Source organism: Bufo bufo, chromosome 5, assembly GCF_905171765.1.
Source record: "Bufo bufo chromosome 5, aBufBuf1.1, whole genome shotgun sequence".
NCBI lineage: Eukaryota > Metazoa > Chordata > Amphibia > Anura > Bufonidae > Bufo > Bufo bufo.
The window spans coordinates 530,703,988-530,718,843 of record NC_053393.1 but is presented as its reverse complement, the minus strand read 5'-3'; the positions used below and the strand labels follow the sequence as shown (position 1 = coordinate 530,718,843).

Genomic DNA, 14,856 nt, shown 5'->3' with positions numbered 1-14,856 from the left:
GCCACCAAAAATAGACAAGCGTTGGCTCGGCTATTGCCGTCTGCCCCATAGAAATGAATGGGAGCATGGGCCGCGCACGCTCCCATTCACTTCTATAGGAGAGGCAGGGATTAGCGTTTTGTGGTGGACGGACCCCAGGAAATCTGGGGTCCTCCAGCCACAGCGCTCCCCGCTCCGTTCTCGATATAGGTGCAGGTCCCAAGATAGGACCCGCACCTATCAGACAATTGGGGTATATCCTAGGGATATGCCCCCCATTGTCTAAGGCTACTTTCACACTAGCGTTCGGGGCTCCGCTTGTGAGTTCCGTTTGAAGGGTCTCACAAGCGGCCCCGAACGGATCCGTCCAGCCCTAATGCATTCTGAATGGATGCGGATCCGCTCAGAATGCATCAGTCTGGCACCGTTTTTCCTCCGCTCCGCTCAGCAGGCGGACCCCTGAACGCAGCTTGCAGCGTTCGGGTGTCCGCTTGGCCGTGCGGATGCAAACGGATCCGTCCAGACTTACAATGGAAGTCAATGGGGACGGATCCGTTTGAAGTTGACACAATATGGCTCAATTGTCAAACGGATCCGTCCCCCATTGACTTTCAATGTAAAGTCAAAACGGATCCGTTTGCATTATCATGAAAAAAAAAAAAAATATATAGATATATTATTATTATTATTTTTTTTTTGTTCATGGTAATGCAAACGGATCCGTTCTGAACGGATCTAAGCGTTTGCATTATAGGTGCGGATCCGTCTGTGCAGATACCAGACGGATCCGCACCAACGCAGGTGTGAAAGTAGCCTAAGATGGGAATACCCCATTAATGGGAGCTGAGCTGCAGTACCCCAGCACGGCCACTACACAGTGCGTGGAGCTGTCTGCCTCCAGCTCAGTACATAGTATAGTATCCGGCAAATCAGCAGCTGATAAGTGGTGGTGGTGGTGGGATGGCGAGTGTCCGGACCCCCACTGATCTGCTACTGATGACCTATAGATCTTCAAAATCTGAAGTCTGGAGAAACCCTTAAAGACTGGATTCCCACCACATGCAGTTTTTTTATGCAGTTTGTTGATACCAGAAATGGATAAAAAAAAAAGAAGGAAATATACAAATGAAAAGAATGCGACTCCTCTTTTCTATCCACTCTTGTCATTCAAGCCAAATAGAAAAAGGGAATCTGGGAGCAGCTTTGACCATGAAGGGGCTGGGGAGAGCGGGACAAACCTGCCTTGTGTAGAGCTTTCATCATCTGTAGTAGTGTGAATCTAGATTGTGCTCCTGGCAAGTGTCCAGGAGGCGGAGTTTAACTTTGAAGTGCTCTGTGCATTGAGCTGCTTCACAGCCCCTCCCCTCTGCGTGACAGCTGTAGCATCCAACCAGGAGACTACTATAGCTGTCACTCACAGCAGAGGGGAGGGGCTATGAATCAGCTCAATGCAGAGAGCACTTCACAGTGAAGCTCCGCCTCCTGGGCACTTGCAGGCGCAGAATCTGGCAGAAAAATGCCATATTCACACTACTCTTGATGAAATAAGCTCCACAAAAGGTATGTTGGTAATGCTCTCCCCGGCCTCTACCTAGTGCTGTCAACAGTTTTGCATGATCGAAACTGCTGACAGTGTCCCTGTTACTTCTGAACATTTTAAAGTAAAAAATCTACATAACACATAAAAGAACTGTGTTAATCATTTTCTAGCGTTATATTGTCCTGATTTCGAGATAAACGTTTTTTCTTTTCCAGCCACATTCAGGATTCTGCCATGATAATTTCACATATTGCCACCCACATACATTTTGATGGTGCCCTGGCCAGAAAATAGGATCCATGCAAAGTTTTTCAGGATAGCCATTCTACCTGAATTCCACCCGTAAAATTGGTGGAATAATCTTGAGGTTAAATGTAACCTGTCCTAATACTGCTGGGGAGTAGCATTCTAAAAGTGACCCCATATTCAACACCAAGAGCTGATACTCTGTGGATATGGCGCTAATATTTGCAATTTCTCAGGATTGTATTCCTCTTACTGCAGGGGGCACACCAGAAGTGGGCAGGGTTGCCTCAGCCCAACACATTTACCCTAAATTAGTCCATAGTGTGCGCATCTTAAAGGGAATGTGTCCTCAGAAGATGAGCTATTCAATAAATCACGTTTTTATATTAAACATTTTTTTTTTTAGAATTTTTGATGAGTTTTTTTATTTTTCCATGTCACTTTTTATTTTTTAATTATACAATTCTGCAATTTTCGCACTGGTCTCTAGGCCCAATAATAGGTCATGATTTCCTCTTCTATACAGACAACGTTACAGTAGCTATTATCATTATTACCACAGGCAGAATGACAATAACAGGTAACACCTCTGTATAGATAACACAGGATCCACTATAGGTGATATCACAGCTTATCTGCTCCCTCCTGACCTCTGCACAGGTCACAGAGAATGCCTAGAAGACGCTCTCATAGAAGTCAATGGGGTCAGCTCCTGTCCATTGTGTCTAAGGCCCATGGAGCTGCTCTCAAAAGACAGGAAGTCTTAACATGTTTTAGGCCTCGTGGCCAGTGTGAAAACTGCAGGATTGTATACATTTTTTTAATATAGTGACATTAAAAAAAAAAAAAAAAACACACCCCAACAAAAAAATAAAAATGTGTTTAACATAAAAACGTAATTTAAACAATTGGTCTGACACCCGACGCCCTTGCCGATCAGTTGTTTGAGGCGACAGTGTGCGCGTGCCGTCTCCCTTCTTTCTTCCTGTCCGGTGCTGCTGTCACATAGAAATATAGCGGAGAGCAGGAAGAGAGAGGACCTGTGCGCACTGCGCGCACCATCTCCTCAAACAGCTGATCGATATGATATTGATGACCTATCCAGAGCATAAGTCATCAATAGAAAAAGCCCGAACAACCCCTTTAAGTAAATGTACCTATTGTGCCCAACTCGTGGTTCCATTTACATTGTAAGCTCCTGTGTGCAGGGACCTAGCACCTATGGGTAGTCTAGGATAGTGTTCACACTATCACACTGCCCAGTGGGCCTTCAGTTTCCTCTTCCTCTAAGTCAGGCATCTCAAACTGCGGCCCTCCAGCTGTTGTAAAACTACAACTCCCACAATGCCCTGCTGTAGGCTGATACCTGTAGGCTGTCCGGGCATGCTGGGAGTTGTAGTTTTGCAACAGCTGGAGGGCCGGAGTTTGAGATGCCTGCTCTAAGTGATGATGGTCATAATCAGTGTTGGCCTGGAGAGACAATGGCATAAAATAGCTTAAATCACTGAAAACAGTAAAGCGAGGAAAACCCACTGAATATAAATCTAGAAATGTTGTAAAAAGAAGAACTACACCTCAATCCCTGAAATATTAGATCACCTCTGACTTGTGCCTCTCCGGGAACACTTTATGTGAAGTGATTATAGATAAACTCACCAAACACATCATCGTGGTCCGCACTTTTCGCTGCTCCTTCTGAAACTGTGCACAGAGTTAGTAGTTAATGGTGTAAGTAAAGACGACAACGTTAACAAGACAGGAAGGTTATTCAAGTGTTTCCTAAAGCCGCCCACAGACAACAAGATAGTCACAGTAAAATGGAGACAACTAGATATTGTTTAGAACATCTAACATTAAAGGCACATTCCAGGTAACACTGATACATTGCGTTATATCCAGCAATGGTCTGCGGGGGGTGGAACATGACAAAAGAATACTCTCATTGGTGCTCTTTAAATCATGCTCCGCCCCTGCAGATCCTGCACTAAACTTAAAAGGCAATCTGTCATCAAATCCATCCTATTGAGACCAGCTTACATGTCCAATGAGCCCTTGCCAGCTGAATCCAATGTTCTTGCTCCCATGTCGCTTGGTGGCCTCATTGCAGAAAAAGCAGCTTTTTTAATCAAATGTAAATTAGTCCCAGGGTGCAACAAAGGTATGGCTGTTGGAGTCGGCCAGCTTCATCCCATGTACTGTGTGTGCGCCGAACATAGTGGCGATTATGCTGCCGCGAGACTTAAAGGGGTAGTCCGGGTTCAGAGCTAAACCCGGACATACCCACATTTCCACCCAGACAGGCCCCCTGATATTAGCATCTCATTTCATGCTCCGATGCTCTCCCTTGTCCTGCGCTGGGCAAGGGCTTTTTTGTTTATATTTTTAGATTGCTAGGCGGAGGCTTCCGCTCAGCAGTGTATTCGGTGACATCATCAATGGCTCCGATGGGCGGTCTTTAGTGCTGCCCTAGCCGTTTTACAGGCTAGGGCAGCTCTAAAGCCTGCCCATCAGTGCCGGTGACGTCACCGGGCTCACTGCTGGGTGGTAGCCTCCTCCTGGAAGTCCCTATTGGGAGCATGGTACGTCACCGGATCTCCAAACATTAGACTGCTAGGCGGAAGCTTCCGCTCAGCAGTGTATTCGGTGACATCATCAATGGCTCCGATGGGCGGTCTTTAGTGCTGCCCTAGCCGTTTTACAGGCTAGGGCAGCTCTAAAGCCTGCCTATCAGTGCCGGTGACGTCACCGGGCTCACTGCTGGGTGGTAGCCTCCTCCTGGAAGTCCTTATTGAGAGCATGGTACGTCACCGGATCGCCAAACAATACCTTTGCCCTGCATGATTCCGCGCAGGGCAAAGGAAAGAATCGGAGCATAAAATGCTCCAATGCTCATATTAGGGGGGGCTGTCTAGTTGAACCCAGGCAACCCCTTTAAGGGCCAAGCGTTAATAAGTCTACACGTCTGGCCCTGTCAGTCAAAGAGGTGGGGGGTGTGGCGTGTAGAGCGTAAGCAGTGCAATGGCAACGCCCTTGTTGCTCCCAAGGACTAATTTACATATTATTAAAAAGCTGCATTCTCTGCAGTAAGGCCAACGAGCACTGCACCAGAAAGGTGGGGTGATTTTTGCCCGTTTTGCCAAATAAATTTGCACCAAATTTATGATTGATTTGCATCATTAAAAAAATAAATAAAATGTATTTGCACCATTTTTAGGGTGGTTTGTGCCTTGCCCGTCACTTTGAATTTACGAAATGGGTGGACAGATGTTTGGTGGGAAGAGCTACATTTTCAGCTAGATGTATCACTGTGACTTTTTGCAAAAAGTGGTAAAAAAATACCACAAACGTACTCCAGTACTCTGGCGGTGTACAAACTGACGGAGCCTTTGTCACAACTAGGATTAGACTGTGGCCTGAAAAATCTATACCAATTTTGTGCAAAAAATTTAACAAACAGCATGCAACGTTTTGTAAGTTTTTTGCAAACAAATAAAAAGAACAAACCATAACAGACACTCCAAAAAAAAGAACAAAAAGTTGTATGTTAATACATTACAGTGTGAAAGCATGCCACAATTATCACCGTGCAAATCAGGTGCAACTTTAAACCGTCTAGTCTAACGTCATCCCACCCATTACTTGGCTTACCTTGCACCACACATTTTCACATTGTAAGCCATACGCCTTCCTGGCAAGCCACTCCCCTTCCCAATAGGCCACGCCCTTTGCCAAGCGAGGCACTAAAAGTGTCTAAGATAGTAAGTGTGGTGCAAGGCATATGTGCCAGAATTCTAGCCCATTAGTAAATCTGCCCCAATGAATGTTTTTGAGCGTCGGGAACCAATGACAGCATTAGCAATGACATCGTCACTAACAATCACCACATGCACATCAGAGTCACACATCGAAAGGCTCAGCTCAAAATGTTATAGGAAAGAAACAGGATCATAAAAACTCCTGCCTCTTTTTCTATGTCTATGTCCATGGGTGCATCTGATATAGGAGCAGACTGGAATTGGGCTGAACTGCAGACATAACCTTTAGGCCTCATGCACACGGCCGTTGTTTTGGTCCGCATCCTCGCCGCAGTTTTTGCGGCTCGGATGCAAACCCATTTACTTCAATGGGGCCGCAAAAGATGCGGACAGCACTCTGTGTGCTGTCCGCATCCGTTGCTCCGTTCCGTGGCCCCGCAAAAAAAAAAGTAACATGTCCTATTCTTGTCCGTTTTGCGGACAAGAATAGGCATTTCTACAATGGGCCGTCTGTTCCGTTCAGCAAATTGCGGAAGGCACACGGGTGGCTTCCGTGTTTTGCGGATACGCAACTTGCGGCCCACAAAAAACGGAACGATCGTGCGATGGCCTTAAGGGTATGTCCACAGTGCATGACTGAAATGCTGTGGATTTGCCATTGCAGATTTTCGTGCAACAAATCTGCAGCTTAGTACAGCAGCAGCAAAGCGAATACGTTTTTAGCAACTCTCATCCACACGTGGTTTGTGTCTCATGTCAGTGGAGGATTTATCATAATAAAATTGTATACAACTTCTTTATACTACGGGTGTGCTGTGCTCCACTGCTCATGTGTTCTTTGCTTTGTTCTTTGGGGGTTGATTAATTTTGAACACATGGGTAGCACCCTAATATAGGTAGTGCACCTTTGAGATGCCCACATTCAGTTCATTGGCTGCACTGCTACACAACAATCTCTGATCACACAACCAGTGTCATGAACAACATTGTATTATACTCCAGAGCTGCACTCACTAATCTAATGGTGCAGTCACTGTGTACATACATTACATTACTTATCCTGTACTGATCCTGAGTTACATCCTGTATTATACTGCAGAGCTGCACTCACTATTCTGCTGGTGGAGTCACTGTGTACATACATTACTTATCCTGTACTGATCCTGAGTTACATCCTGTATTATACTCCAGAGCTGCACTCACTAATCTGCTGGTGGAGTCACTGTGTGCATACATTACATTACTTATCCTGTACTGATCCTGAGTTACATCCTGTATTATACTCCAGAGCTGCACTCACTATTCTGCTGGTGGAGTCACTCTGTACATATATTACTTATCCAGTACTGATCCTGAGTTACATCCTGTATTATACTCCAGAGCTGCACTCACTAATCTGCTGGTGGAGTCACTGTGTGCATACATTACATTACTTATCCTGTACTGATCCTGAGTTACATCCTGTATTATACTCCAGAGCTGCACTCACTATTCTGCTGGTGCAGTCACTGTGTACATACATTACATTACTTATCCTGTACTGATCCTGAGTTACATCCTGTATTATACTCCAGAGCTGCACTCACTAATCTGCTGGTGCAGTCACTGTGTACATACATTACATTACTAATCCTGAGTTACATCCTGTATTACACTCCAGAGCTGCACTCACTATTCTGCTGGTGCAGTCACTGTGTACATACATTACATTACTTATCCTGTACTGATCCTGAGTTACATCCTGTATTATACTCCAGAGCTGCACTCACTATTCTGCTGGTGGAGTCACTGTGTACATACATTACATTACTTATCCTGTACTGATCCTGAGTTACATCCTGTATTATACTCCAGAGCTGCACTCACTATTCTGCTGGTGGAGTCACTATGTACATACATTACATTACTTATCCTGTACTGATCCTGAGTTACATCCTGTATTATACTCCAGAGCTGCACTCACTATTCTGCTGGTCAACATAGGAAACACTCTGCAACCTTGTCATCAGGCGTACCCCAAACAGTTAAGCTCCTTTAATAGGGAACAGTTAGGCTATTTTCACACTAGCACTTAATATCCGTGAGGAAACAGCCTGCTGGATCTCTTTGCATTCCGGAAACTGAAGTGTCGCCAGCCGGCCTCATTAACTATAACGGGGACCAATGGAGATCCAGCCGCAATCCCTCGAATACTGTATGCCAAAAACTGCCAATACCTATTGTGACCGTATTACGGCTCTCATAATATTAATCGGTCTTTATTAAAAATCTTCTGTTTCTACGCTGCAGCCTGCTCTGTCCATTCAGCACTGAACCTGTCAGAGGAGCTGCCTGATGGTCCGGGCTGTGGCCTCCCTCTCTGCACTCATAAATGCTCAGGGCTCATGTACACAGCTGTTGCAGTTTTTGCAATCTGCAAAACACGGATATCAGCCGTGTGTGTTCCATATTTTGCGCACAGTGCAAGAAGAAGCCGATGCCAGCAGTCCGCAACGGCGCATCAGGCTGAGCCTGTGCGCACGCGCGGGAACTCAAAGCGGGAGGAGGGGGAGGGAGGGAGAGGCGGCACTGAGGAGTAGAAGGCGGCGCTGGGCACGAACGGCGATGCGTGCGGCCGGGCACCATGCATCCACAGACCTCCCCTGCTTGGGCACCTTAATTCAATGATTGACAGGTTAGTAAAACCTGTTTTTCCGCAGAATAAAGCCACAAATGGCTTTTATAAGGCCACCCTAGAAATCAGAATGCCACCCGGACATGAGCAGATGTTTAGCTCACAGGGCTTATAGGTGGGGACAGAATCCCTTTAATCATATACATAAATATGATAATTTGGGGCAGGGTAATGAGCCCCGTCCTCCACACCATAGAGCAAAGTGTGCAGATACGGCATATGTTTGGAAAATGTAATAAAAAGTTTGTGAAAGAAAAAAAAGGAAAACCTCTCTGAAATGAGAAGTGCACCTCCCTGAAATGAGTTTTTGCAGGTTGGGATGACTGCAATGCGGACATTACACGGGTGTGCTGGATGAATGGGTCCGCATCTGATCCGCTAAAAATGTGGATCAGATGCAGAAAAAAAACACGGTTCTGTGCATGAGCCTTTAGGCTTGCGGATTCAGCAATGAACGGGACAGAGCAACCTGCAGTGAACGGCAAATTGCAGATCCGCAAAATATGGATACCGTCCATGTAGCATCCACAAAAAGAACTACAGTCAATGGGTCCACCAAAAAAAATGCAGAAAGCACGCAGACCTACTAGCAGATCTGTGGTTTGTGTGCTTGAGGCCAAAGTGAAAGGATTCAGAGTGGACAACATTCTCAGTGAAGATCTCATAGAAATATTTTTTTCTCAACACAGCAAAATTTATACAATGCAATATAAAAAAGCCGCCCCCCCTCCCAAAAAAAGTGTCTATAGTGACATTACTGGACACGCTCCAAAAGGCCTCCTGCACACGACCGTATGGCTTTTTCAGTTTTTTACGGATCCGTTGTTATGTTTTTTGTTTCCGTTGTGTTTCCGTTCCATTTTTCCGTATGGCATATACAGTATACAGTAATTACATAGAAAAAATTGGGCTGGGCATAAAATTTTCAATAGATGGTTCCGCAAAAACGGAACGGATACGGAAGACATACGGAGTACATTCCGTATGTGTTCCGTTTTTTTTGCGGACCCACTGACTTGAATGGAGCCACGGAACGTGATTTGCGGGCAATAATAGGACATGTTCTATCTTCCTACGGAACAGAAAAACGGAAATACGGAAACGGAATGCATACGGAGTACATTCAGTTTTCTTTGTGGAACCATTGAAATGAATGGTTCCGTATATGGACCGTACACGGAACGCAAAAAACGGCCCGTAAACGGAAAAAAAAAACACGGTTGTGACCAAACACAGGCGGCCCAAACTAGAAGAGGCCTGTTGTATAATATGAGCGCTGGACACCAATTACAAGCACGACTCTCCAATATTTCTGTGTCTTACAGGCCAGGTAGGTCGTGTTCACACTACGTCTTGACAAGCAAAAAGGCGCTCCTCCAGAAAGATGAAACTCGCCTCTAGTGCCAGCGGATTTATGTCCCTTCTGGAGGAGAGCTAATTAGCATACCGCTTCCCAGGGATCACGCCCTACACTAGGAGAACCAGTATCTTAACGCTGGGTTCACACCTGAGCGTTCCTACGCGCTGTAAAACGCTCAACAGGCAAGAACAATGATCCCCTATGGGCATGGTTCTCACCTGAGCGTTTTACAGCGCGTACGAACGCGCTGTAAAACGCCCTACGCCCCAAGAGGTACAGGAGCTTCTTTGGGGCGTATGGTCGCGCGTTCCCGTACATAGACTTCCGGGAACGCGCGACAATGGGCGTTTGCTTGTGGCCGGCCGCGAATAGGAACGCCCCGATAAAATCGCGCATACAGAGCGCTCCATACAGTACGCTCAGGTGTGAACCCAGCGTTATGCTGCAATTTTGGGAAAAAATGTCACAAAAAATGCACTGTTAATAGTGTAAATATCATAGTTTTCTACTGACTTACAGCTAACAACTGGTCACAGGGGGTTTTTGGCTGGAAAAACGATTGTCATAAAACATATTAAAAAAAGCACCTTTTTGAAAAAAATAAATAAAAAAAGACTAGGTGTGAGACTAGCCTTAAAGAGGGGGCGTGACATCCACTTGAGACCGCGTCTTTTAGCCTGAGGGTAGAACCGCTGCCAATAGCAATTTTCTTCACAGTTGTGCTAAAGGGATTTTCTAGTTTTATGTGCATAAAGTTTAATTACCAAAAACTGACGTCCTCTTTATTGCTTAATTTCTCACAGTTTCAAGACCTCTGCTTGATGTCAGTGAATAGAAAGATACTTACTTCGATCTAAAGGCTCAAAACACATGATACCTTTCATGGTAAATTCACATGAGGCAGATTTGTTATATTGTTTCTGCTTCATGCCAATCTGAAATTCTGAAAGCCCTAATCAGGCACGTGGGTTAGTTTCAGACATTTCTGCAACAAGTCTGCCACACGTGAATTATACGCTTAGGGCGGGTTCACATCACTGTTATGAATTCCGTTTTTGTTTTCCGGAAAATAACGGAATCCATAAGACGGAAGTCAAAACGGAAGCCTTTAAGAGGCATTCCGTTTTGATCCATCATAATAGAAGTCTATGGGAATAGTAATGGATCCGTCCTGGTTTCCGTTATGCAGGACAGAAAACAAAGGACTTTTTTTTTCTGTTCTGCATAACGGGAACCAGACGGATCCATTATGATTCCCATAGACTTCTATTATGACGGAAAGCAAAACGGAATTCCTTTTAAAGGCTTCCGTTTTGCATTCCGTCATAATACAAGTCTATGGGCAGCAGAATGGATCCATCCTGGTTTCCGTTATACAGGACTGGACTCCTGCATAATGGAAACCAGGACGGATCCGTTATGCTGCCCATAGACTTGTATTATGAAGGATCAAAATGGAATGCCTCTTAAAGGCTTCCGTCTAGACTTCCGTCTTATGGATTCCGTTATTTTCCATTATAACGGAAAACAAAAACGGAATCCATAACGGTGATGTGAACAAGCCCTTACAGAGATGTTGCCATTCTTCTATTTAACTGCAATGGCAATTTTTCGCAAAACTGAAAACCAGAAGTGCAGCCATACTGGTTGTCACCTTTTATTTAAAGGGCATCGGCCACCAGGAAATTCACTGATAAACCGGGCACAGTGCCTTGTAGGGCTAGCTAGGATAAATGCAATGATACCTTTCACTTAGGGATCGGCTGCTTCATTCTGGAGAAAAAAAGTACTTTTAATCCATAAGCAAATCAGCAGTTTTTACAAAAAAGGAAAAAAAATGAAAACTCTCACTGGGGCTGAGTTTGGGGTTTTCAAAAACTTTTTCTTCACACCACTGTATGTGTTCGGGCTCGTTCACACGAACGTGTGCTGCCCGTTGCCGTATTGCAGACCGCATTTGCGGATCCCCAATACACAGGCACCGTTCCGTGTGCACTCCGCATCACGGATGCGGACCCATTCACTTCAATAGGTCCGCAAATACGGAGATGCGGAACGGAAGCAGGGAACGGAACACTACGGAAGCACTACGGAGTGCTTCCTGGGGTTCCGTTCCGTGCCTCCGCACCACAAAAAGATAGAACATGCTCTATCTTTTTGCGGAACGGAGGGATCGCGGACCCATTCAAGTGAATGGGTCCAGGATCCCCATGCAGCTGCCCCACGGACAGTGCCCGTGCATTGCGGACCACAATTTGCGGTCCACAGCACGGGCACGGGCTTCACACGTTCATGTGAACGAGCCCTTAGGCGAAGGTTGAGAGATACCTCATGTATACAAAACCATTCCAAACAAGTACCGTAGGTCTCAAGTGTGTGAAAGTGTTTTTTTGGTCTGAGTGAAGTTGCCCACGTATCATACTGTATATTATCTATACGATGCCGAAATTAAAGGGCATCTGTCAGCAGATTTGCACCTATGACACTGGCTGACCTGTTACATGTGCACTTGGCAGCTGAAGGTATCTGTGTTGGTCCCATGTTCATATGTGCCCGCATTGCTGAGAAAAATGATGTTTTATTATATGCAAATGAGCTACTAGGAGCAATGGGGGCGTTACCGTTACACCTAGAGGTACTGCTCTCTCTGCACTTTGATTGAAAGGGCCAGGCAGTAAACATAGTTTATAAGGCCCCTTTCACACGAGCAAGTTTTCCGAACGGGTGCAATGCGTGACATGAACGCATAGCACCCGCACTGAATCCTGACCCATTCATTTCAATGGGTCTGTGCACATGAGCGTTTTTTTTTTTCACGCATCAGTTCTGCGTTGTGTAAAAAACGCAGCATGTTCTATATTCTGCGTTTTTCATGCAGCCCTGGCCCCATAGAAGTGAATGGGGGATCAGTGAAAAACGTATTGCATCCGCAAGCAAGTCCGATGGTTGCTAAGAGATGTTGTTTGTAAACAACACAGATGCAACAGTTAAGCTATCTGCTGCCCACGCTTGTCAGCACGGCGCATGGAGGGAAAGAGGGAGCCCGGCGCCCGTGCCCACAAGTAAGGGCAGCAGCGCTGGCACGGACCACTGGGCTAACAGTACCCGTCCCCTTACACCCCCTCTCCTCAGGCCTGGCCCTAGACAAAAAAAAATTCAGAAGAAGAGGTGCATTGATGTTCTCTCTAGGTTCCCAAGATCTTTCCTCAGGACCAAACCCCTTCCAATCCACAAGAAACAGGGTTTTCCCTCTACTCTTCTTCATCCCCAGAATAGCTTTTACCTCATAGACGTTTTCGGCACTGACTGCAACAGGAGCTGAGACAGGTTTTATGAAAAAACTATTCAGGATGACAGGTTTCAGCAGAGAGACATGGAAGTAATTCGGTATCGGGAGAGAGGCCGGCAGCTTAAAGGGTTTCTGTCACCCCACAAACCTCCTTTTTTTTTTTTTGGATAGTTAGATTCCTTATAGGGCGATATAGGAGAATATAATAGTCTTACTTACTTTCATGCGGCCGATTCTTTATAAAACGAAGTTTTATAATATGTAAATGAGGGCTCTACCAGCAAGTAGGGCGTCTACTTGCTGGTAGCTGCTGCAGAAATCCGCCCCCTCGCCGTGTTGATTGACAGGGCCAGCCGTGATCTCCTCCTCCGGCCGGCCCTGTCAGTAATTCAAAAATCGCGCGCCTCTGGTCATTCGGCGCAGGCGCTCTGAGATGAGGAGGCTCGTCTCCTCAGCACTCCCTCAGTGCGCCTGCGCCGATGACGTCTTCTCTTTCGGTGATGTCGTGGGGTGACAGAAACCCTTTAAGCTTGTAAGAAACATCATTAATTTGCTCAAGAGTCTCAAATGGACCGATGAAGCGTGGAGCCAATTTGTAAGAGGGTATTTTGAGCCTGATGTATTTGGAGGCAAGCCACACTTTATCACCAGGACGGAACTTAGGAGAATCTCTACGTCTTTTATCAGCAGCCTCCTTCATGCGCACAGAAGCCTCCTTCAGAGCTCCCCTGGTCTCCTCCCAGATTTTAGAGAACTCTCTTGAAGTTGCATCTGAAGCAGGTATACCAGAAGTAGAAGACATCGGGAGTGGGATATTAGGTTGTTGACCATAAACAACAAAAAATTGTGATTTCTTGGAAGACTCACTGACATGATTGTTGTACGAAAACTCAGCCCAGGACAATAGTTCCACCGAGTGGTCGTGATGAATATTATTGAAATGACGCAAAAAGTTTGTAATAATTTGGTTGACATGCTCCACTTGACTGTTGGACTGTGGATGATACACTGAAAAGAAATCCAGGGATACATTCAGTAGCTTGCAGAGAGCGCTCCAGAATTTTGACGTGAACTGTAAGCCTCTATCGGACACAATACAGAGTGGGAAGCCATGGAGACGGAAAATGTGCTCGATAAATTTCTTTGCCAGTTGGGGAGCAGAAGGGAGTTCAGGCAGAGGAACAAAATGTGCCATTTTAGAGAAGCGGTCTACCACTTCCCAAATCATAGAACAACCAGAGGAAGTGGGTAGATACCGTAATAAAGTCCATGGCTATTTGTTGCCAGGGAACCTCAGGAACAGGAAGAGGAAGGAACAGGAAGGCCAGCTGAACGTTGTTTGGAAGTCTTATTTTGCGCACAGGATGGACAAGCAGCGACAAATTCTTGGATGTGTTGTCGCATGGACGGCCACCAGTACCGCTGTGCAATGAATCTGAAGGTCTTTCGCTGAACGGCATGACCCGCCACTTTAGATGAATAGCCCCATAGTAAGACATGCTTTCTGAGAGACTCTGCAACAAAGGTCTTTCCAGAAGGAATCTCAGATAGCTTGACAGAACAGGCCGAGATTTTAGCGGCATCGATGATATATTGGGGCTCCTTCTCCTAGTCGGTAGAATAAAAGCATCTGCTTTGATGTTTTTATCTGCAGCACGAAAGTAAAGAACAAAATCAAAACGGGCAAAAAACAGGGACCATCTAGCTTGTCGAGGATTAAGTCTCTGTGCAGACTGCAGATAGGTGAGGGTCTTGTGGTCAGTATAGATCACCAGAGGATGACTGGCTCCCTCCAGAAGGTATCGCCATTCTTCCAATGCCATCTTGATGGCCAACAACTCTCTGTCCCCAATAGAGTAGTTGCGCTCAGGAGCGGAGAAGACCATGAAGAAGCCACAGGTTGTCATCTTACCTGAGGGAGACTTTTGTGGAAGTACCACCCCAGCGCCAATAGAAAAAATTGCTTACTGGCATCAGGACAATGGAGTACCCGAGCCGTAGAAAAGGCCTGCT

General features: G+C 45.8%; 1 protein-coding gene across 2 annotated transcripts in view; it reads right to left on the bottom strand.

Annotated features, from left to right (window-relative positions):
• PPP1R9A (protein phosphatase 1 regulatory subunit 9A) overlaps window positions 1–14,856 on the bottom strand; it is a 257,522-nt gene that overhangs the window by 21,726 nt on the left and 220,940 nt on the right. For both annotated transcript variants that reach the window (XM_040431213.1, XM_040431212.1), the window contains exon 12: window positions 3,422–3,466. In XM_040431213.1, coding sequence (XP_040287147.1) covers window positions 3,422–3,466 — 45 coding nt within the window. The remainder of the gene's footprint in view (window positions 1–3,421; window positions 3,467–14,856) is intronic.